Here is a 25,579-nt window from a genome sequence, read left to right as displayed (position 1 = left end):
ACTCATAGAAGTTATATAAATAGCCCAAGACCACACAAATAATAAGTGACCAAGCTGAGCCCGTAGTCACACTGGGGGCTCTTGCTGGCCTCGGAGCCCATGCTCCTTCCATGCCTCTCCTGTACCTCCACAGACCAGGGTTTTCCTTCATGGACAGAAGGGAAATTACAGCACTCTTAGCAGACCCAGCTCCTTCTTCATCCAGCCCAAGGGATGGTCATTTGACCTGAAATACCTTTATTGGCAAAATCAATCAGTATCTGAGCAAGGGAGAGTCAGCTATTTTCATAGATACAGGGTAAGAAGCAAAGGGACCCTGACTTGGGATAAAGTAACATTTCTGCTTGGGTTATAGCACCATCATGTGGCTCCTTTATTTCTGCACGTTGGCGGCTGCAGGGTGTAGGAGTAACGTTCCTTACGCACGCCAGGTTTTGGGTTGAGACTGCAGTTCCCTTGGGAGACAGACTGTTTCTCATACATGCCATTCAGAGATCCCCAGACTTTTCAGTGGCCACATGTGGGTTTTGAAAAAAGCCAAACAAGCAAGGTGGCTTTTAAGACATCGAGGAACGCTTTCCCTAGAACCCCAACTATTAATGTGAAAACATACAATTTAGTGCCTATTTTCAAATAAATGCATAAAATTTCAATTAATAAAAACCAAATGCACATTTGTTTTTTGTTTGCATTATTCCTGAGGTAAAGTATGGTTTTAATACAAGGCTGATTTGGCATCAGGGGGAGACACTGGGGAGAATGCTGAAGAAACAATGTCTCTCCCTCTTCCAGCCATAAAACAGTGGATCCCCTCCAAGCAAAGAGTTGGTGGCACTTTGGACTCAACAAGTCCAAAATAGGAAACAGAACTAGAAATTGGTTCCTTGTGATTAAAATGTCCCATCTCTATTTCCATGTTTCAGAGAAAAAACAGGTGCTTTAGAACAGCACTCAGGCAGAACTTTCACTTTGATTCAGCTATAATCTTGAGCCTTGATAGCAGAAAGTATACCTAACCTATCTGAGCACCCCCAGGTCCTAGCTCACGTGGGTTCATGCACACAGTAGGTTCTTGGTAAGAAATCACTGCATGAGAAGTCTGCTGTTACTGAATATGGAAGATGGCTTCTGGTACTAACTAGGTGTGTGTCCATGGGCAAGTGCCTTTACCTCTCTGGTCCTTGGTATGAAAAAGGAAGGGGTCAGACCAGGGAGCACCAAGTTCTCTTCCAGCTCTGACCTTCTAGGGTTATAAGGAAAAAGGAGATCCTGGTTCATTGATTTCTATTTAGCACTTGGAAAGAGCTGGACACGCTATGAGATAATTGCAGGATTCTTAGTCCTTGAGGGCTGGAGATGAGGGCTCAGCTTTAGTCCTGAATTGCAGAACTGTCAGATGGACACAGCACAGGCAACAACATCAGCTAGAGGCTAACCCAAATGAACCTGCTGTTCTGTCCCTATCTTTGACATTTCAGTAATCTTGAAAAGGTATTGTCTTACAACCTGTGTGACTGTACTGGTAAACGCTAATGTCACCATTTGTACTTTTAGTTCTAATCTTCCCTACCTCGTGTATGGAAGCTACTTTCATGGTAAATAAGCAGACCAGGTCAGATGCCAGTGATTTCACATTAAGCCTCTACATGTATTCCCTACTCTGATCAAAACTGGGAGGTTTCTCTAAAACACCCTGAATTTTCTTTCATGTGGGTCTTTGATCAAGCTACAAACTCTCTCTGCTACCAGCCAAATCATACCCATCCTCGAGAGCCAGATCAAATATCCTAGGTCTTTATCTTTATCTCAAGAATGGGATATCAAAATCCCACACATCCTTCAGAGCCAGGGCAAACACCCTCCAAAGTTTCTTCCACTGGTCTCACTCCTAAGTGTGAGATGTTCGAAAGTGCAGGTTCTTTGGAGTCAAGTACAAATAAATGCTGGCTATTCTTTTTCCTCTTCGGACTCAGAATCTCAGTTTTCCATCTGTTTAAATGGGTTAAAAAAAATCTACCTTATCTGGTTGTTCTGATTGTTAAATAAGATATTATTATGGGCATCCCTGGTGGCACAGTGGTTGCGAGTCTGCCTGCTGATGCAGGGGACGCGGGTCCGTGCCCCGGTCCGGGAAGATTCCACATGCTGTGGAGCGGCTGGGCCCGTGAGCCATGGCCGCTGAGCCTGCGCGTCCGGAGCCTGTGCTCCGCAACGGGAGAGGCCACAACAGTGAGAGGCCCGCGTACCAAAAAAAAAAAAAAAAAAAAAAAGATATTATTATTGAACGCCCTCTGCCTCACAACAAATCAGTATTTTTTCCTTTCTTTCTTCCTTTCCTTCCTTCCTTCCCCAACTCTCTTAGCATTTTTAAACCTAATTTGTGAAAAAGATGGAATTCTTCCCTGAATATTTTTTGCCCTTTGCCTGGTTGAGCATAAGTTTCCGGTGGGTGAATATTGTATCTGTGTTCCCTCGTAGCCCTTAGAACAGTATCTTTATTTAGTAATAATTTAGTAAACGTCTGTCAAATGAATGAATAATATTTCAGGCACTAATAGGTAAAAAGAGAGGACTCTTGGGCTGGCCTAGAGCATAGGGGCTGTCCATTGGGAAGTCTGGGGCAGAAGCCAAGGATATTAACTTCCACATGGAACCTGATGTTTCTGAAAGGTGAGAGGTCTTTGACCTCAAGCTTGCAACTTACAGAGTCGTCCATGCCCAGGAGGACGAGCAATGGGATGGTGGTCATCCCTCCGTGGACCCACTCCTGGAGAGACACAAAGCCATCCCGGTCGTAGTCCATCCCTTGTAACATCTCCTTCAATATCTGTGGAATCCATAAAGCAACCACTGTCCACTTTCCTCTTCGACTTCTCTGCCCCACCCCTGCCCCGCCCACCCTGCCCTTTTCTTTCTCTTCTGTTCTGTTTTCTGGCTTGTGTTTTACCCCTTTCCCCTCTGATTCGGAGTGAGTAGAGCATTGAGGGAGCAAATGGGGGTGAGGAGAACAGGGGTCCAGGCCTGGCTCTGCCCTGACCTGTGTGGCCTTCGACAAGCCACCCCAACTCTCTGGATTCTGCTTTTCTCGTCTGTAAACTGGAACTAGTATTGCTATGTTTGCAGCATGGTAGTGAAGACGAGAGAAAATGTATATAAAACGCTAAATATTATATCGGACTCAGAGGAGCCCCCAATGTAATTATTATTATTAATATTATCTAATGATTGAGAAAAATCTTTAAAAGTCTTTCTAAATTCTCTGATCTCTGAGCTCCTGTTATAAAAATTTAGCTTTGGTGAAAGCGTTAGGGGGTATTATTAGGTATTGTTATTTGAATTAGTCTATACTTTCCCCTGCCGCCTCTAATCTTTCCTATCAGGGAAGTGGGAGATCAAGGTGTAGGACCCAGAGAAGTCACCTCTAAGAAGATGATCTGGGACAGCCTGCACCGTAAACATGTGTTTCCAAGTCCCACTCTCATCTTGGAAGCTCACTGGAAAGTCACCCCTTGCTTTTGGAAACTCACAGGCCTTAGCTCCGTGGGATCCCACTCGAGATACTGGGCAATGTGTAGCATCTGGTTGACAATACGATCCATCTCCTAGAAAACATCAAGGAGAGAAGCCAACTGAAGACGTGCTTTTACAAGCAAGACTCAAAATCCAACCCCGTGGGAAGATGGGCAGGGCAGAGCGTGAGAAGCAGCTGGTACAGTATACTGGCATTTCATCAAGCACTCACTATTTGTTTTTGCTCTTTATTTCTGCCTTGACCACAAAGCTCACAAGAAACACAGACCGTGGATAAGCCAGAGGTATGCAGAAAGCTCACTGAACACTGACCTCCTCCTAGACCCACCTTCTTTCCCCTATTCTGTGCTTTGACTTAGCATAGAAAGCACTCCTGTTTCCTCCTTCTTTGTGATCCTACAAATACTTACAAACCAAGGCACTTACTTCTTCCCTCTTTTCCCACACCTCATTCCCACAGCTTTAGCAACGTGGGATTCATCTATACCCCTTGGGGGTCAGTTTCAGTTGGATGTAGAGCCACTGTGTTGGTCCTTTCTCAGGCACTATGATTCAGATTCCTTTTGGCATCTCCTTTGTTTCCTTTGTATCAAGTCCTGGGTCCAGGACTCTTGGAACAGGAAATTCATGAAGGGTATGTTTGCCTAATGAGTGAGCCTTTTGTTTGGTACCAAGGCCAGGCTCCATCTAAAACCTCACAGAATTGTTGGATGCTAATGAATCAGTGCCCTGAGAGTCCCACTGAAACACACTGGACTGAGAAAGCATTTGCATGTCTTGGACACCATCTAAGATGTTCATAGTAAGGTTGATTTGGGGACACAGGTTGGAGAACTGAAGCAAGGTTTAAAGGTGTTACTTTCACCAGGTAGAATGTTGGGTCAAAATAAGCAAGCTAAAACCCAACAGGGATTTTTAAGATTGTATTTCGTTTTAAGTAGAAAATAACCGATTGCAAAACTGCAGATGAAGTGGTAGATGGGGATAAGGAAGTGGGCAGAATGGTGGGAACAGGGCTCAGCAGAAGTTCCAATGGAAAAGAGCTCGTGAAACTAGTTGGGTCCAAGATCCAAGGTGAGCAAACGATGTGATTCAGGAATGGAGAATTAGACTCAATCTTGGGCTGTGTAAATAGGTGGGCATTTTCAGGGAGCAGAGTGGGCAGATTTCAGGAAGAAATAGTTCCCTGATGTGAATACTTAAAGAGTCCTGGAGGGGTGGGTTCAGTTCTATGCCATATTGTAAGAACGGCATTGACAAACTAGAGCTTGACCAGAATGGAGATTTAAAACTTCCTTATGAGCAACAGTGTAGAAATTAGGAAATACGAGCTTGGGGAAGATTTTTGGGAAGATGTGACAGTACCTTCAAATACCTGAAGGCCTATTGTGTACAACTGGTACTCCACTGGTCAGCTGCCCCGGTCAGCTACAGAGGGCAGAAGTAAGCTGAGGGATGGAGGGAGGGAAGAGTTGAGGGTTGGCCTATTTTGACCTCACCACTGGGTTGGGGGAGGGGAGAGAAGAGCAGAATCAGGTTTTGTATTGAAAATTTCCCTGGCAGACTAGAGATGCCTTGTGTGCGGGAGGGATGCCTTCTCTAACAGTCATCCCCAGTGGTGGAGCGGCTGTTTTAAGGTACTGGGTGAACTCTCCATTACTGGGAGTGTTCACGAAGAGGCTGGGCATCCAACTGCCAGGGGGTCTTGGTGGGAAGTTGAAAGAGAGAGAACTATTTTGAGACTCACTTCAGTCCACCAGTGTTACCTTCCAAATAGATCCAGAATTTAACCACTTCTTACCACCTGCAATGATGCTACCCTGGTGCAAGTTACCATCATTTCTTGTCTTGCTTATTTTAATAGCCTCCTAACTGGTATTCCTGCTTGCATCCCCACAGTCTAGACTCAACGCAGCAGCTAGAGCGATCCTGTTAGGACCTAAGTCAATCATGTCACTCCTCTGCTCAGAATCTCCAATGGTTCTCTACCTCTCCAGAGTAAAAGAGAAAACCCTTTCAATCACCTGTAAGGCTTGATAATGCTTTGCAAATGCCCCGTCCCTTCTCATTACTTCTCTGATCTCATCTCCTATTACTCACTCCAACCACATCTGTTCAGTCATCCTGTTCCACTCACTCTGGCCTCCTAGTTAATCTGCTAACATTCCGGGCATCCCTCAGGACCTTTGCACTTGCTGTTCCCTCTGCCTGGAAGGTGCTTCCCCATGACTCACTCCCTTCACCTCCTTCAAGTGTCTGTTCAGATGTCCCCTCCTCAGGGAGACCTTCTTTGGTTCCTCCAGCTAAAACTGCAGCTCCCTCCACTACTTCCTTTCCCTCCTTTATTTTCCCTCTAGCACACAGCTCTATCTAACACATACTTGACTATGCTTTGCAGTGTGTGTGTTTGCACTAGAATGAAAGCATCATGAGGGCCTGGATCTTTGTTGGCTCACTGATACACCCCCCCCAGTGCTTAGAACAGTAGCCGACATATATGAGCTAATCAATATGTGTTGATCAAATGCTTGAGATTCTCTTGGTGGTTCCCTCGCATGACCCAGCTCACGGAACTGCAATGTGGCTGCAGGGATCCCATGAAGACACTCTGGGGTTGAGTGGGAACCGGGATGATGCAGTTGGTCTAGGGACTGGTTCCCTTTCTTCCTCCCTTTGGTCTGACTCAGCTCCGTGCTCTTCAACCTCAGAGCCTTTCTGTTAATGAGTCCCATCTCTGACACTGCCAGTCATGAGGACAGGACCTGTCTGATTCTCTTTGCCTTTTCTCCTCTCTACCTTCTTCCTTTTCCATCCTTCTTCTCATTCCATGACCCCTGACCTGTCCCAGCCTCTTCCTGAGGGGAGGTGGGGATGAGACTCAGGCTTCCCCAGGTGTGGTGGGATGGGATCATGTGCTCGGAGCAGACAGAGCCAGACTCCTAGAGCTGGAGCCCTGGGGTATGAGAGGAAGGCAAGGGTAACGGCAAAGCATGCCAGCAGTTACCTGCCTTCTCCTGTCTTCTTGCCCTGGTCTCTCTGCCTCTCCCACCTCCTCTCCTCCACCCCTGGGCTTCAGCAGGAAGTTACAGGGGGAATTTCTGAACCAGCTGGGAAGTTAAACTAGATGAGATACTAAAGCATCTCCCCAACCTGAGATTTTGTGATCTGAGCTTCTGGAATGAAAAAGCAAGTTGGAGTTCACTCTCCTCTGGGCGGGCTCTTTGGAAGTAGAAGGCGGGGGGTTCTAGTCATCTCTGCAGCTCATATTGAGACACTGCTATTCCTATGAAGATGGAGCTGAGAGTGTTTGGACTCTCCCTTCACCTGTTCCCCTCTCCCCCAGCCTTTATTGGATCTTGGAGGGATATTTGGAGAGCTTACCGCTTGGTCCAGGAGACCATTCTCATCCGAATCATAGAGACGAAACATGACTGCAAGAAACACAGAGGTGAGGCTTGAGATGTCCTCCGGGTACCAGGGATGGGCTGAGACTTTGCTGCTGCCAGTTTTTAGATGAAGTCCGTTGCAGCCAGTTCACCCACCCTCCAAGGCACAGAGTATGACCTTCCTTACAGTGGGAAGAGGGAGGAGAACCAAGCCACCTGGCTTCTGGGACTGTCTAAGCAATAACTCTGCCGCTGATGAGATCTGGGTCACGAGCGTGATTCCCTGTAGAGCACTCACACCTCTCAGCATCACGGGAACACAACTCAAAGCAGATGCCCCGCTGGTGGTGGGGCAGAGGCACTACAGTTATAGACGGGACACTGCTTCTACTGCACACAGAAAGGGTGTGGAGTTAGGCAGGTTCAGATCTTGGCCCTGTCCTACCACCTCTAGGGCATCACATAAGTCACTTATCTTCTTTAGGCTCAATTTCTTCATCTGTAAGATGGAGATTATAATAGTTTCTTTATCCTAAGTTTTTTTTCAAATGAAGATTAATATGTCAGTGATATGCTAAATCTATAGCACTTGGAATGTAGAGAGTACCCAACAGATGTTATTTATTTTTATTTTCTTTCATTAATAAATATTTATATATGGCATTTAATATGTACAACGTACCATCCTATGCACCTTATCATTATTACTTATTTAATCCTCAATAATGGTATGAAGTAGTTATTTTTATAGAAACTATTATATTTCTTTTTCTAAAAATGTCTACATGCAATTCAGAAACATCCTCTACCATGTTCTAGCTGTAGAGAGGTGATGGAAGATAAGAAAGATTTGGGAGTGAATTTTGGGCAAAGGACTAAATGTTCATTTATGGGATTTGGAAACTTGCCATTTCATTCATCTAAAAGGTAGAGATCCTGTCTGTGGTCTCAGAAGTAAGCAGGGTGGGGAGCAGAGCTGAATACATCTTCATTTCCCTCTCATCCTTTAAAACCCTTCATCATGCCTGTGTTCTCTGTGGCTGACCCTTCCCTTGTGTAACTGCTCTGGACCACTTGGGATGTACCCACAGGGTCACAGCACTCCTGTTAATTTGCCCTTGTGTTGTCACTTCCTTCTACATGTTTTATGTCTCTGGACCTTTTATTTATTCAGTGGTGTCTCTGGTTGGACTTTAAGTTATTTAAAAGTCATGGGCTTCCGATTCTTTGTGACTCCTCCAAATGTCCTGGTCAGAGACACTCTGGGCCCAGGTGGCTCTAACATGGAGCCCTCTTTGGTCCCACTGCGCATGAGGAGTAGAATGAGGAAGTGTGAGCAAGCATCCTACTTTTTAGCAGCATGGCCTTGGGCAAGTCATTTAACTTTTCCATGCTTTCTTACATATAAAATGAGAACAATCATGTCAACTCTCTAGGGTTACTGTCAGGTTAAAATGAGAAAATGCATTTAAAGTGCTTAGCAAAAATAAGGTGTTCAGTGATGAGTTAGTATTGCTATTACATTGATGATGGGTGGGATTTCAGGCTATCATTTCCAAAAAAAAAAAAAATACATGCTTGGTTATCTAGAAAAAAAACTTAACTTGGTTTCAGTCACTAAAATCAGAGATGATTTGAATTAGTTTAATTTAATTAAAAAAAGAAAACTTTATAGGACAAATGACCAAGTTTCTGCAACAAAAAACTGTAGAGAAAAAAATAAGCAAAAGATGAAGAGAGACTAAAGAGACGTAGTAACAAATGGCAATGTATGGACCTTACTTGGATCCCAATTCAAACAAACAGTGCTTGAATTGTTCCCCAAGTAAGGGAAAATAATGAATACTGACTGAATATTTGATAATAGTAAGGAATCATTTTCTTTAGATGTGATTGTGGTGTTGTGGTTATATTTAAGAAAAAGTTATATTATTTTAGAGGTACATACTGAGATATTTACAGATGAAATTATATGATGTCTGGAATTTGCTTCAAAATAATCTGGGGCAGAAGAAATGAGTGGGAGGTATAAATAAAACACGAGTGACCACAAGCTGGTAATTGTTGAAGGTGGTTGATGGGCACACGGAAGTTCTTTGTATTCTCTACTTTTATCTGTGTTTGAAATTTTCTGTAATAAAAAGCTTTTAGAAATACAGTTTCTTTTCATTACCATTACAGGACTCAGTCTGAGAGGCACTAATACGAGGAATTTGCCACATTTGCTCCTCTCTGGTAGTTATGAACAAATATAATGCCTGAAACTCAAAATCCAACTGAATGTGGGAAATAATTTGACATTTCCCTTTTAACATTAGTCAGAAGAAACAGAAATCTGGTACATTTGCTTCCAAATTAGCATTTAAGACTTGTAATTGTTAACACTGCAAACCTAGGGGGGAGGTTTTAAGCTGGCTAAGAAAGCAAACTGTTTCATTTTGTTTTGGGCAAGGGTTAACCTTTGCCAGACTTTTCCTAATGCTTAAGTTTCACTGACTAGCCCGATTATTAGCTGGAATTTTGACTTTTGCTATAACGTGTATGCTTTTCCCTCAGTGTCTACTAAGATCCCAAGAGATGCCAAAACAATATATATTTTTAACAAGGTCCTACCTGTCATCTGTTTCAAAGTTTGCCTGTAGGCTCACAAAAGTCAGCGAGACCGTCCCCAGAGTGAGTCATCTGCGAGACTGCAGGCTGCTTCAGCCACTGTGGGCTTTCCTTTCTGTCCCCAGCTATTATTCTCCTTCTGAAGACATGTTTTTGAAACCAAGCTCAACTCCCTTAATTAACTAGCCCTCTTTCTCAAGAGGCCAAAACACTTGGGGTGGGGGTGGGTGAAGACATGGAAATAGGCTTTAACAAGATAGAGGTTGATTAGATCTCAAGAAAAAAAAGAGTTCTTCATAGTTAAAGAGTTGCTTGGGCATGGAATAGGGGAAGGAAGACAGATGTTGAAAATCTTCCCTTGAAAAATCTTCTAAGAGGAGGCGGCCGCTTTCTGATTGGAGGCTTTCAGGAAATCCTGCCAGCAAAGGAAGGGCGTCTTCACCCTTTGCAGAGACCCCTTACCTTTCCAGATCTTGGTTCTCAATACCAAGGTCTCCAATGCACCTTCCACCCTACACAACTGGTACTGTGTTCCAGGGAAGATTCTAGGAAATATTCATGTCACTGCTGGTGACAGGGCAGAAAAGCTCCCCCAAGGAGGCAGGACCCATCCCCAGGATCCCAGATCAACCTCCAGCCTGCTCAGAACCATAAACAGGACACTAGATCTTCCTCTAGGGAAAAGTCGAAGCCCCTTGACAGGGTGCATACTTACACTCTAGCTTATCCTGAGGTCTCCCCGTTTCCAGCAAGGACAGGTAACACATGACATCCTTCAGGTACACTATGGGGGATTCTAAGCCTGAAGACTGAGCATCATGGTTTCCCACGGGGGTCGCAGACACTTGGTCTTTAGTTGGCACTTGCTTCTCGGTGATCTTAGATTCTGTGACAGGCAAGAGGAAATCATCCAAGGACACAATGTTTAGTAAACATGAAACCCTTTGTTGCCCCATTCTTTTCACGGTAGAGACAAGAATTTTATGAGTGTCTTCAAAAGCATGGATTACATAGATATGATCAAATCAGTGGCCCTAGAAATCCAGATTGTAGAGTTCATACTTTCTGAATGAACCCCATACTGACCCCTTTAAGAGTCTATAGCCTTATAAGAAATTCACCTATGCTCTGTGAATTTTAAGAAAAGATGATAGTGATTTTTAGTAATATCAATAGCCAACAGGTAAATGTCATTTAGCCTAATTTTGGGGGGAACACACCCAATTTGTAGAGGTAATTTTGTCTGGGATTCCAAAAATCCAGACTATTGGTTATTTACCAACATACTGTTTTACAATTTTCTTCTCAAATGCATTGAAAGATAAATAAAAAGATGAAAGTTCGAAAGAGAAAACTGGGATTGACAACTAATTTCCAGAAACCAGGAAGAATTGTGACTTACTGAAAGCCTAATCAGTTGCATAAGGAAAGTATAGAAAGTGGCTTATCACACCACAGGAATAGAGTGAGTTTTCCCTCTGAAATTTTCCTTCTCACAGGTAGGAAGACTGTCTCTTTGTCCTCTGGTTAAGAAATATGATGTTATTACTAACCAGAAAACCAGGCACCCATATTTTATGTGTGAATCATACTCTCTTGAGGCATTTTAAGGGCTATTTCTTTTTCCCCAGCCTCTTTATATCCATGATCTCAATATCAAATAAGAGGATGCAACTCAGAGAAAACACAGGAAACAGTAAAAGGAAGACTGTCAGTGGAAAACCTAACCCAAGTGTTGTACCACCAAATAACAGAGTGTTGAAGGCACAGGCAGAGGGAGAGATAGCCTTGGTATTACTGCCTGCTGGGGAAAGCAATGCCACCAGTACACTCTTTATTCAGAGAACCAAGGTCCCAAGCAATGGCAAACAGTTCAGCTCAGGCCAACACAGCTGCGCTAGATAAAAGCCTACCAGGTCCTAGGGGTTAGGCTGTTGTTTGAGAAGGGAGTTAGCCATCACCCAGATGGACAGTGGGTGAGACCAAAGGCCACTGACATACTCTGTATGTTACAAAGGGTCCTGTGAAGAGACCAACATGGGACCCACGAAACAGAGTTGCAAAACAAGGAAAGGAAGCTTCATCATGAAGTCTCAGAGGACAAGATGTCTGGAAATAATTTCCTACCCGACAAGACCCTCAGTAGGTTGCAAGAAGGTGTAACTTCTATTAAACAGGAGCAGAAAGCCTCAGGGGTGAGCAAGTTGAGATGAAAACACAATAGGATGAGATAACAAGAATAGTGAGGTAGGGGAAAACTGCCATGAAATTACATAAGCAACAGAAGTATTAAAATCATCACTGGAGGAAAAGTTATGGAAAAACATAACTTAATAATGTATAAGACAAAGGTGAAAAATTCTTTGTATAGGGTAGCCCATTATGCACCAAGTTATGTTATATCCTCAAATTATTCATCCATTAAAACACTATTAGAATGACTTCTATGCCAACTAAACTGGAATGAGAGGGACCAGATTTACCCTCCTACTGATGCAACTAAAAAAACTGGACAAAAGATATGAAACAATGGTCCATAGGATATTGCATATGGCCAACACCAAAGGGCAATCCCAAGAGATGGGAAACAAATGAGGTGATCCCTACAAATGCCACATCTTACTGACTGGAAAGAGTTTCTAGGCTGTGGCACAGGGAGGGGAAACCCAGGCAGATCCTGGAAGTCTCTCTGAGTTGCAGAGATGGAGCTGGGAATCCTGGGAGTCCAAAGTGACTGGAGTTCACAGAGCAGACCACTGAAGAGGAGGGGGTTGCACAGAGGGAACTCCTGCTGTCTCTGCAGAAGGTCCCTTTGAGTAATCAGCAAAGAGTTGCCTCAATTATTCATCTGAGTAGTGATTAGCACAGATGTGTGAGGAAACTACCTGAGGCTGGGGAAGGAATCAGGATGAGAGGGAACAATCCCTGGAAGGCATAGAGAACTAAGCATAGTGTCTATTTCCAGCAATCAGAGTAGAGAACTCTCATAATTCATGAATCATTGAGTAGAGTACTTAGAGAGTTTTGCCTTGCTAACTGGGCAAAATTATCTCTAGAAAAAATGCCTTCCTGGTGCTAACAAAAGCTTGACCCAAAAATGTCAACTTACCACCAAACCAGCTTTACAACAAATACTAAAGGAACTCCTCTAGGCAGGAAACAGAAGAGAAGGAAAAGACCTACAATAACAAACCCAAAACAATTAAGAAAATGGTAATAGGAACATACATATTGATAATTACCTTAAATGAAATGGATTAAATGCTCCAACCAAAAGACATAGACTGGCTGAATGGATACAAAAGCCAGACCCGTATATATGCTGTCTACAAGAGACCCACTTCAGACCTAGGGACACATACAGACTGAAAGTGAGGGGATGGAAAAAGATATTCCATGCAAATGGAAATTAAAAGAAAGCTGGAGTAGCAATTCTCATATCAGAGAGAATAGACTTTAAAATAAAGCCTATTACAAGAGACAAAGAAGGACACTACATAACGATCAAGGGATCAATCCAAGAAGAAGATATAACAATTGTAAATATTTATGAACCCAACATAGGAGCACCTCAATATATAAGGGAAATGCTAACAGCCATGAAAGGGGAAATCAACAGTAACACAATCATATTAGGGGACTTTAACAAACCACTTTTACCAATGGACAGATCAACCAAGATGAAAATAAATAAGAAAACACAGCTTTAAATGATACATTAAACAAGATGGACTTAATTGATATTTATAGGACATTCCAACCAAAAACAACAGAATACACTTTCTTCTCAAGTGCTCATGGAACATTCTCCAGGATAGATCATATCTTGGGTCACAAATCAAGCCTTGGTAAATTTAAGAAAATTGAAATTGTATCAAGTATCTTTTCCGACCACAACGCCATGAGACTAGATATCAATTACAGTAAAAAAAAACTGTAAAAATTACAAAAACATGGAGGTTAAACAATATGCTACTAAGTAACCAAGAGACCACTAAAGAAATCAAAGAGAAAATCAAAAAATACCTCGAAACAAATGACAATGAAAACACGATGGCCCAAAACGTATGGGGTGCAGCAAAAGCAGTTCTAAGAGGGAAGTTCATAACAATACAACCCTACCTCAAGAAACAAGAAAAATCTCAAGTAAACAACCTAACCTTACACCTAAAGCAATTAGAGAAAGAAGAACAGAAAAACCCCAAAGTTAGCAGAAGGAAATAAATCATAAAGATCAGATCAGAAAAAAATGAAAAAGAAATGAAGGAAACAATAGCAAAGATCAATAAAACTAAAAGGAGGTTCTTTGAGAAGATAAACAAATTGATAAACCATTAGCCAGACTTATCAAGAATAAAAGGGAGAAGACTCAAATCAACAGAATTTGAAATGAAAAAGGAGAAGTAACAACTGACACTGCAGAAATACAAAGGATCATGAGAGATTACTACAAGCAACTCTATGCCAATAAAATGGACAACCTAGAAGAAATAGACAAATTCTTAGAAAAGCACAACCTTCAGAAACTGAAACAGGAAGAAATAGAAAATATAAACAGACCAATGACAAGCACTGAAATTGAAACTGTGATTAAAAGTCTTCCAACAAACAAAAGCCCAGGACCAGATGGCTTCACAGGCGAATTCTATCAAACATTTAGAAAGAAGAGCTAACACCTATCCTTCTCAAACTCTTCCAAAATATAGCAGAGGGAGGAACACTCCCAAACTCATTCTACGAGGCCACCATCACCCTGATACCAAAACCAGACAAGGATGTCACAAAGAAAGAACTCTACAGGCCAATATCACTGATGAACATAGATGCAAAAATCCTCAACAAAATACTAGCAAACAGAATCCAACAGCACATTAAAAGGATCATACACCATGATCAAGTGGGGTTGATCCCAGGAATGCAAGGATTCTTCAGTATACACAAATCAATCAATGTGATACACCATATTAACAAATTAAAGAATAAAAACCATATGATCATCTCAATAGATGGAGAAAAATCTTTTGACAAAATTCAACACCAATTTATGATAAAAACTCTCTAGAAAGCAGGCATAGAGGGATCTTCCCTCAACAAAATAAAGGCCATATATGACAAACCCACAGCCAACATCATCCTCAATGGTGAAAAACTGAAACCATTTCCACTAAGATCAGGAACAAGATAAGGCTGCCCACTCCCACCACTATTATTCAACATTGTTTTGGAAGTCCTAGCCATGGCAATCAGAGAAGAAAGGAAATAAAAGGAATCCAAAGCAGAAAAGAAGAAGTAAAGCTGTCACTGTTTGCAGATGACATGATACTATACATAGAGAATCCTAAAGACGCTACCAGAAAACTACTAGAGCTAATCAATGAATTTGGTAAAGTAGCAGGATACAAAATTAATGCACAGAAATCTCTTGCATTCCTAGACACTAATGATGAAAAATCTGAAAAAGAAATTAAGGAAACACTCCCATTTACCATTTACCATTGCAACAAAAAGAATAAAATACCTAGGAATAAACCTACCTGAGGAGACAAAAGACCTGTATGCAGAAAACTATAAGACACTGATGAAAGAAATTAAAGATGATACAAACAGATGGAGAGACATATACCATGTTGTTGGATTGGAAGAATCAACATTGTGAAAATGACTATATTACCCAAAGCAATCTACAGATTCAATGTAATCCCTATCCAAGTACCAATGGCATTTTTCACAGAACTAGAACAAAAAGTTTCACAATTCGTACGGAAACACAAAAGACCCCGAATAGCCAAAGCAATCTTGAGAAAGAAAAATGGAGCTGGAGGAATCAGGCTCCCTGACTTCAGACTATACTACAGAGCTGCAGTAATCAAGACAGTATGGCACTGGCACAAAAACAGAAATATAGATCAATGGAACAGGACAGACAGCCCAGAGATAAACTCACACACATATGGTCACCTTATCTTTGATAAAGGAGGCAAGAATATACAATGGAGAAAAGACAGCCTCTTCAATAAGTGGTGACAGGAAAACTGGACAACTACATTTAAAAGAATGAAATCAGAACACTCCCTAACACCATACACAAAAATAAGCTCAAAATGGATTAAAGACCTAAATGTAAGGCCAGACACTATAAAACTCTTAGAGGAAAACACAGGAAGTACACTCTATGACATAAATCACAGCAAGATCCTTTTTGACCCACCTTCTAGAGAAATGGAAATAAAAACAAAAATAAAGAAATGGGACCTAATGAAACTTAAAGTTTTTGCACAGCAAAGGAAAACATAAACAAGATGAAAAGACAACCTTTAGAATGGGAGAAAATATTTGCAAATGAAGCAACTGACAAAGGATTAATCTCCAAAATATACAAGCAGCTCATGTAGCTCAATATCAAAAAAACAAACAACCCAATCCAAAAGTGGGCAGAAGATCTAAATAGACATTTTTTCAAAGAAGATATACAGATTGCCAACAAACACATGAAAGGATGCTCAACATCATTAATCATTAGAGAAATGCAAATCAAAACTACAATGGGGTAGCACCTCACACTGGTCAGAAGAGCCATCATCAAAAAATCTACAAACAATAAATGCTGGGGAGGGTGTGGAGGAGAGGGAACCCTCTTGCACTGTTGGTGGGAATGTAAATTGATACAGCCACTATGGAGAACAGTATGGAGCTTCCTTAAAAAACTACAAATAGAACTACCATATGACCCAACGATCCCACTACTGGGCATATATCCTGAGAAAACCATAATTCAAAAAGAGTCACGTACCACAATGTTCATTGCAGCACTGTTTACAATAGTCAGGACATGGAAGCAACCTAAGTGTCCATTGACAGATGAATGGATAAAGAAGATGCAGCACATATATACAATGGAATATTACTCAGCCATAAAAAGAAATGAAATTGAGTTATTTGTAGTGAGGTGGATGGACCTAGAGTCTGTCATACAGAGTGGAGTAAGTCAGAAAGAGAAAAACAAATAACGTATGTTAACACATATATATGGAATCTAACAAAAAAAGGTCATGAAGAACCTAGGGGCAAGACAGGAATAAAGATGCAGACCTACTAGAGAATGGACTTGAGGATATGGGGAGGGGGAAGGGTAAGCTGTGACAAAGTGAGAAAGTGGCATGGAGATATATACACTACCAAATGTAAAATAGATAGCTAGTGGAAGCAGCTGCACAGCACAGGGAGATCAGCTCGGTGCTTTGTGACCACCTAGAGGGGTGGGATAGGGAGGGTGGGAGGGAGGGAGACGCAAGAGGGAAGAGATATGGGGACATATGTATAACTGATTCACTTTGTTATAAAGCAGAAGCTAACACACCATTGTAAAGCAATTATACTCCAATAAAGATATATTAAAAAATAAAAAAGTAAAGAAAAATAAAATGACCCACGTTTGAAGTTAAAAAAAAAAAAAAGGTTCTGAAGAACCTAGGGGCAGAATTGGAATAAAGAGGAAGAAGTAGAGAATGGACTTGAGGACACAGGATGGGGGAAGGGTAATCTGGGATGAAGTGAGAGACTCGCATGGACATATATACACTACCAAATGTAAAATAGATAGCTGGTGGGAAGCAGCCACATAGCACAGGGAGATCAGCTCGGTGCTTTGTGAACACCTAGAGGGGTGGGACAGGGCTGGTGGGAGGGAGACGCAATAGGGAGGGGATATGGGGATATATGTATACGTATAGCTGATTCACTCTGTTATACAGCAGCAACAATCACAACAATGTAAAGCAATTATACTCCAGTAAAGATGTTAAAAAAAAAAAAAAGGTCAAACTGTTTCCAAGTAAACCTAAGTGTATCCCAAAACAAAGCTCAGGAATATATATAGAAATACAAAAATATCTAGTACAAACAATGTAAAATTTTCAAAGTTTGGCATGCAATAAATTATTGCTAGGTATGCAAAGAAGAAAATGTGAACAATAATAAGGAGAAAAATTAACTGAAATGGATCCAGAAATGACAGAGATGATATAATAGACAAAACATTTAAAATAGTTATTATAACTGTATTCCATATATCTAAGAAGCTGGAAGAAAGACTGAACATGTTAAGTAGAGACATGAAAGATATTTAAAAATGCCCACATCAAGTGTCTAGATATGATATGCTAAATGAAAACTACAAATATACTGAGTGGGATTAGTAGCAGATTAGATATTGCAGAAGAAAAGATTAGTGAATTTGAAGCATCACTACAGAAACTATCCAAAAAGACTACAAAAAAAGAAAAAAAAAGAGTATCATACCGGTGAGCTGTTGGACAACTTCAAGTAGTCAAATAAACATGTAATTGGAATACCTGAAGAAGCGGAGAGTCAGGAGCAGAAAAAAAATTAAAGAAATAATGGCTGACATTTTCCCAAATTTGTTGATATTTGATAAAAACTATGGAACCTCAGCTACAAGATGCTCAATGAACCCCAAGCATAAGAGATATATATAAAACTATACCAAGGAACACCAAAATCAAATTGATTACAATCAGTGATAAAAATTATAAAAGAGGCCAGAGAAAAAAAGACACCTGATATAGAGAGAAACTCAGATAAGAATGACTATAGCTTTCTTACTGGAAACAAAGTATGCTAGTAGCCAGTGGAACAACATCTTTAAAGAACTAAAAGAAAAAAAAAACCTGTCAAATTAGAATTTTTTTTTAACATCTTCATTGGAGTATAATTGCTTTACAATGGTGTGTTAGCTTCTGCTTTATACATATGTTCCCATATCTCTTCCCTCTTGCATCTCCCTCCCTCCCACCCTCCCTATCCCACCCCTCTAGGTGGTCACAAAGCACCGAGCTGATCTCCCTGTGCTATGTGGCTGCTTCCCACTAGCTATCTATTTTACGTTTGGTAGTGTATATACGTCCATGCCACTCTCTCACTTTGTCACAGCTTACCCTTCCCCCTCCCCATATCCTCAAATCCATTCTCTAGTAGGTCTGTGGCTTTATTCCCGTCTTACCCCTAGGTTCTTCATGATCTTTTTTTTTTCTCTTAGATTCCATATATATGTGTTAGCATACGGTATTTGTTTTTCTCTTTCTGACTTACTTCACTCTGTATGACAGACTCTAGAATTCTTTACTCAGTGAAATATCTTTAGAATTAAAAGGCTAAATAAAGAATTTTTCAAATGTACAAACCATATAGAGCTGTGTTACAAGAAATGGTAAAGGAAATCCTTTCACTAGAATTACACTATATGGAAACCTGGATTTATACACAAGAATGATAAGCACTGATAAATACAAATAGATAAATATAAAGAATTTTTTTATTAATTCTTTTAAAAAGATAGTTAACTATGACAATAATAACATATTGTGTGGTTTATAACATGTAGAAGTAAAATGTAGAAGTACAAAGCACAAAGACCTGGATAAGAGAAATGGAGGTATGTTGTTGTAAATTTCTTATAGTATATGCAAAATGAAATTCTGCTACTCGAAGGTAGACTGTGATAGTTAAAACAACTAAGATAAGAAAGGAGATAAAGTGAAATCATAAAAAAATTCAATTAACTTAAAAGAAGGCAGAAAAAGAGGAAAAGGGAAAAGAAGAACAGATAGAAAAAAGAAAACAAATAGCAAGATGGTGGTTTTAAACCTAACTATAACAATTATCACAGTAAATGTAAATGTTCTAAAACTCTAACTAAAAGGCAGATATTGTCAGATTGGATTAAAAAATAAAACCCAACACGCTTCTTATAAGAAAGTCAATTTAAATATACAGACACAAATACATTAAAAGTAAAACAATGAAAAAAGATATACCATGGCAACACTAGTTAACCAGAGTGGCTCTATTAGTTACGAATATAATTATAATAACATAAATTTCAAAGCAAAGAATATTACTAGGGATAAAGAGAGTCATTTCATAATGGTAAAGAGGACAAGTCATTAAGAAAACATAATAGTCCTAAACATTTCTATCTCTAGTTCTTTACCCAAAAGGAATGAAAGGTGTCTGTCCAAAATTTGTATACGAATGTTCATATTTTATTTTTAATAGCCAAAAACTGGAAACAACCCAAATGTCCATCAGCACATGAATGGATAAACAAGTTGTGGAATATCTACCTGTATACTGAAATACTAATCAGCAATAAAAATATGTTAATTACTGATACACACAACAACATGGAAGAATTTTAAAATTATTATGCTGAGTGAAAGAAGCCACATGGAAAAGAGTACATACTGTATCAATTTATTCATATAAAATCTAGAAAATGCAATCTGGCTTAAAGTGACAACAAGCAGATCAGTGGCTGTATGGAGATGGAGATGGGTGGGTAGGGAGGGTGGGAGAAAGGGATGATAAAGGAAACTTTTGAGGCTGATGAATATCTTCATTATATTGATATGGTGCTGATTTTATTGGTGTATACAGACATAAAAACTTATTAATTGTACATTTTAAACACGTACAATTTATTTTATGCCAAATTGTACCTCAATAAAGCTGTTTTAAAACAAAATTGTCAAAAAAAACAAAAAACAAAATTGTCGTTATGTGCAGATAACATAATACTCTACATAGAGTACCCTAAAGACTTCATGCAAAAACTGTTAGAATAAATGAATTCAGCAAGGTAGCTGGATACAAAATTAATATACAGCAATCTGTTGCATTTCTTTATACTAGATCTCAGAAAAAATTTAAAAATTCTGTTTAAAATTGCATCAGAAAACCCCCACAAAAATCCTAGGAATAAACCTAACCAAGGAGGTGAGAACTATAAAACATTGATAAAGGAAGCTGAAAATGATTCAAAGAAATGGAATGATACCCTATGCTCTTGGATTGGAAGAATTAATATTGTTAAAATGGTCATACTACCCAAAGCAATCTATAGATTTAATGTGATCCTTATCCAATTACCCATGACATTTTTCACAGAACTAGAACAAATAATCCTAAGATTTATACAGAACCACAAAAGATCCAGAATTGCCAAAGCAATCCTGACGAAAAAGAGCAAAGCTGGAGGCATAACCCTCCTGGACTTCAGATAATACTACAAAGCTACAGTAATCAAAACAGCATGGTATTTGCACAAAAACAGACATACAGGTCAATGGAACAGAATAGAGAGCCCAGAAATAAACCCATACACTTGAGGTTAATTAATCTTCGACAATGGAGAATATACAGTGGAGATACGACAGTCTCTTCAGCAAGTGGTGTTGGGAAAGCTGGACAGCCACATGTAAATCAATAAAGTTAGAACACACCCTCACGCCATACACAAAAGTAAACTCAAAATGGTTTAAAGACCTAAATATAAGATATGACACCATAAAACTCCTAGAAGAGAACATAGGCAAAACATTATCTGACATAAATCATAGCAATATTTTCTTAGATCATTTTTCCAAGGCAAAAGAAATAAAAGCAAAAATAAACAAATGGTACTCAATCAAACTTAAAAGCTTCTGCACAGCAAAGGAAACCATCAACAAAATGAAAAGATGACCTACAGAATGGGAGAAAATATTTGCAGATGATGCAATTGACAAGGGGTTAATATCCAAAATATACAAACAGCTCATAGAACTGAATGTAAAAAAACCCAATCAAAAAATGGACAGAAGACTTAAATAGACATTTCTCCAAATAAGACATATAGATGGCCAACAGGCACATGAAAAGAAGCTCAACATCACTAATTATTAGAGAAATGCAAATCAAAATCACAATGAGGTATCACCTCACACCAGTCAGAACAGTCATCATTAAAAAGTCTACAAATAATAAATGCTAGAGAGTGTGGAGAGAAAAGGGAACCCTCCTACACTGCTGGTGGGAATGTAAATTGGTGCAGCCACTATGGAAAACAGTATGGAGGTTCCTTAAAAAACTAAAACTAGAGCTACCGTATGATACAGCAATCCCACTTCTGGGCAGAGAAGAAAACTCTAATTTGAAAAGATACATGCACCTCAATGTTCAGAGCAACACTATTTACAATAGCCAAGACGTGGAAGCAACCTATGTGTCCATCAACAGATGAATGGATAAAGAAGATGTGGTGTATATATATACAAGGGACTATTATTCAGCCATTAAAAAGAATGAAATACTACTATTTGCAGCAACGTGGGTGGACCTAGAGAGTATCATACTAAGTGAAGTAAGTCAACAGAGAAAGACAAATATTACATGATATCACTCATTTGTGGAATCTAAAATATAATGCAAATGAATTTATTTATAAAACAGAACCAGACTCACAGACATAGAAAACAAACTGATGGTTACTAAAGGGGAAAGGGAGTGGGGGGAGGAGTAAATTAGGAGTATGGGATTAACACATACATACTACCATATATAAAATAGATAAGCAACAATGATTTACTGTATAGCACAGGAAACTATATCCAGTATCTTGTAATAACCTATGATGGAAAATAATCTGAAAAAATATATACCTGAATGACTCTGCTGTATACCTGAAACTGACATGATATTTTTTATATATATATATATATATATTTATTTATTTGGTTGCACGGGTCTTAGTTGTGGCATGCGAACTCTTACTGTCAGCATGCATGTGGGATCTAGATCCCTGAGCAGGGATCGAACCTGGGCCCCCTGAATTGGGAGTGCAGAGTCTTAACCACTGCACCACCAGGGAAGTCCCTAATACAATATTATAAATCCACTATACTTTAATTAAAAAAACATTATTACAGCCTTTTCCAAAGATCCTTTGGTTACCAGAGCTTTGACTGGATCTTGAGCCATTGTTCTAGTCCTCATTGAGGTCTACTGTTCAGTCCAGCAGTGGAAATGCTGGGGCCCAGAGGGACTGAGTGACACACAGTCCCACTGGTGTCCTACCTGCTCATGCTGCCTTACATGAAATAACCCTAACCCACACCCATCCAAGCACATCCCTCTGGGACTACCCTCTTCCAGAGCACAGAGGTTTTGCCCAGGTGCCACATTACATACCCTTCTAAATGAGGGCTCTTGGGCAGAGATGACTCGTTCCACCTTCTCTCTTAGTCTCTGTATTGCTTCTTACCTTTCAGTTGGGCTGTGTGGAAAGAGCGCCAAGCTAGAGGCAGAAAACTGGGTTTGTGCTAAATGGTGTGTGATCTTGCACAAGAAGGCTTATTTCCCACACCCAACCTCAGTTTTTTCATCTGTTAAAAGACAGACTTGCATTAAAATTGATGTTTACCAAAAGTTTTGAATGACATGAATAATGTTTGTGAATATAATGCTAAGTGAAAAACAAAGCTGGATCCAAAATTATATATATACAGTCTGATTCCAGTTCTGTAAAAAATTTATGGAAAAAACCCTACAAGGATACATACGTATAGGGGTGTGTGTGTGTGTGTGTGTGTGTGTGTGTGTGTGTGTGAGTGATCACATTGGTAGATTTAGGTGATTTTGTTGTTTCTTTAGTTTTTCTGTACTCTTCAGAAAATTTTTTATTGATACAATGTGTTACTTTTAAAACTGGAAAAATATATTTAAAAAAAATGGAGGGACTTTCCTTGAGGCTCCAACAGTCCAAGCTGCTGAACCATCTCAATAGCCTGAGGAACTAAATAAAAACCAGGAGAATGAAGTTCACATTGTTTATCCCACCTTTTCATGGGCATTCAGGGAAGGGTGATTTCAGCCCTTCCTGAGCTGACATCCTGACAATGACATGTTGCTCAAGGCTCTGAGCCGACCTCTGGACTCAGTGAAACCCCTGTCTGCTGTGCTTATGGACCCAACCATGCCCCCACCTGGCTCTGGGAATGAATAACTTAAAGCGGGTTGTTCTAGATCTGAGCTTGGAGCTTGATCTGATAGGCACAAACAGCCATATCAAATGAGAATAGAGTTTCTTCTTCTTGGGCAACAGGAAAAGCGTGGAATTTTCAACAGATGGCCTGATCTAAGGTGATTCCAGAACTTGGCTCTTCCTTGTTGGCAGAGGCCCTGCTCTGTGGTGTCCACCTGTCCCTACATTCTTGTTTTTGGTGAATAGGGGCATCTAATTAAGACATTCATGGAAGGTGGCCCAACAGGAAAAGGATTTGCTACTTAACATCACAAGTTACAAAAGAGGGTGAAAAAATGCTGTACATCTCCCTGGGCCAGCAGTCAGATAACTGCCCTTTCGTGACTGGACCACAGGAGACTGATATGCTGCATGCATGGGAAAACAGTGTGTGACAAATCACTTCTCCAGGAGCAAGTCTCTGGAAGTTGTTCTGAGACCCCAAATGACACAGATATTGCAAATAAACATGGTGGTCAAATAAGCCAGCCAAGGTCTATTATCATCATTCATTATCTTTTCTCAAATATCACATAATGACAGGATCCCCACTAAGTCCTTGGTTGGCACCTTGGAAACTTCAGCCACTGAAACAAACTCTGCCCAGACAATTTGGAACCTCAGGGAATGAAGTGTAACTTCTCTCAGGTTCCTCTTGAAGTTCCAGATACTTGGACTAAGAACATCTCTGGTAAAGAATCTGGGTAAAGAAAAAGATGCTTTTCTTTGATTTTTTTGCTGAGAGTTTAGAATAATCTCAAAGCTTCCAGTTTGAACCTTTCTTTCTACCATGAGAATGATTTATGTCATAAAATGCCCTCTCTATTCCCAATAAGATTTAAGACTTATTTATGACTTTAATCCATTTGACCAAAGGGCCCTAGACCTAGCACGCGTGGGTGAGATGCTGGGCAGAGGGGTGGGTGAGCCTATACTTTGCACAGTCTTGCCCTGCTGCTGTCCCTGAAGGCCTCAGGAAGGCACCAATACTCTTAATCCTTGCTTTCTGGAGCTCTATGAGAAGTCTGGATTTTGCTGAGCTTATGGGCCTGAGGCAATTCTCCTTTCCCAACCATGTTCTGCTTTCCATTCAGAGTGAATTTTTAATCTCATCAGTCTTTCAGTTACACACTGAAAACTCTATAATCCTCTAGTTGCCCTTTCGGCAATGACTGGAAAAAAGATGAGAACTACATCCAGCACCCACTCGAAGAAATTCTCTCATCCTAAGTCCCTGTTACAATTAGTTCTCATTCAGTTGTATTATCTCTTACCTATTCTGCCATGTGTGTATGTATGTATATAATATATATTGAAAGATACAAGAAAACTGCATCTTTATCCCCTGGGCACATCCCAAGAGCTGGAATTCACCAATGTGCATCAATCTTTTCCAAACAATAATGCAAAGGAACTAAGGTCTGTCTCTCTGAGTCTTTGTATGTGAAGCTCCAAGAGCAACCTGGGAGGGAGACAGTCCCTGAGAGTCCTTCCATGAGAAGAGGATGCCCATCTGACACAATTGGAGACGGAGGGTGCAGACTGAAGGAGATCTTGGCAGACATGATGAGTTGAGAATAGAGTGTACTTCTGGAGGGTGGCCTGAATAATAACTGCTAATATTTACTGAACATTTACTCTGTTCCAGGCACTATACTAAGCTTTTTACACACATAACTCACTTAACCTTCATATCAACACTTACTGTCATCTCATGTTACAGATGGGGAAACTGAGGCACAGAGACATTGTTCAAACATACCGAAGGTTTCAGAGCTAGGTGTTGTCAGAGCTGGGTGTCAAACCCAGGAAGTCTCTGAAGTCCAGATTCTTAACCAATATGCTTATTACCTGACCCAGCTTAGGTTGATAGTGTCCAGGAAATTTGTGCTACATCTTAGAACAGAGGTCAAGGAGGATAATCTTTGCTCTTTCCAGTTTTACTAGGAGCTTCTGCACTTGGGACTGTGCCTGTCAACAGCCTCTCAACAGAGGAATGGCCTCCCATTGATAAATGTGCCAGGGAAGGTTCCACATCAGTCACGACCCAAGAGACGGTGCCTGGCCAGCCAGGCATCACGATGGTGGCTCCACTGGGAATGCAGCCTTGATCATTCCACTAGGACCTAACCAAACTGGTGCCTTTACATGGAGACAAACCTTAGTCCAGGCACCTCAAGAGAGACCATTGCTT

The 25,579-nt window shown here is 40.4% G+C and overlaps 1 protein-coding gene and 1 long non-coding RNA gene across 4 annotated transcripts in view; one reads left to right on the top strand and one right to left on the bottom strand.

Moving 5' to 3' along the window:
• LOC309962629 overlaps positions 1–25,579 on the top strand; it is a 742,666-nt gene that overhangs the window by 478,027 nt on the left and 239,060 nt on the right. The gene's annotated exons all lie outside the window — the stretch shown is intronic.
• DGKG (diacylglycerol kinase gamma) overlaps positions 1–25,579 on the bottom strand; it is a gene marked incomplete at its 5' end in the record, with an annotated part of 158,831 nt that overhangs the window by 112,141 nt on the left and 21,111 nt on the right. For all 3 annotated transcript variants that reach the window (XM_082840520.1, XM_082840521.1, XM_082840522.1), the window contains 4 exons: positions 2,705–2,827; positions 3,528–3,602; positions 6,913–6,962; positions 10,243–10,476. In XM_082840520.1, the coding sequence (XP_082696646.1) occupies positions 2,705–2,827; positions 3,528–3,602; positions 6,913–6,962; positions 10,243–10,476 (482 nt within the window). The remainder of the gene's footprint in view (positions 1–2,704; positions 2,828–3,527; positions 3,603–6,912; positions 6,963–10,242; positions 10,477–25,579) is intronic.

This window comes from Leucopleurus acutus (assembly GCF_964270905.1).
Source record: "Leucopleurus acutus genome assembly, chromosome: 5".
Lineage (NCBI taxonomy): Eukaryota > Metazoa > Chordata > Mammalia > Artiodactyla > Delphinidae > Leucopleurus > Leucopleurus acutus.
This window is presented reverse-complemented; position numbering and strand designations above follow the sequence as displayed.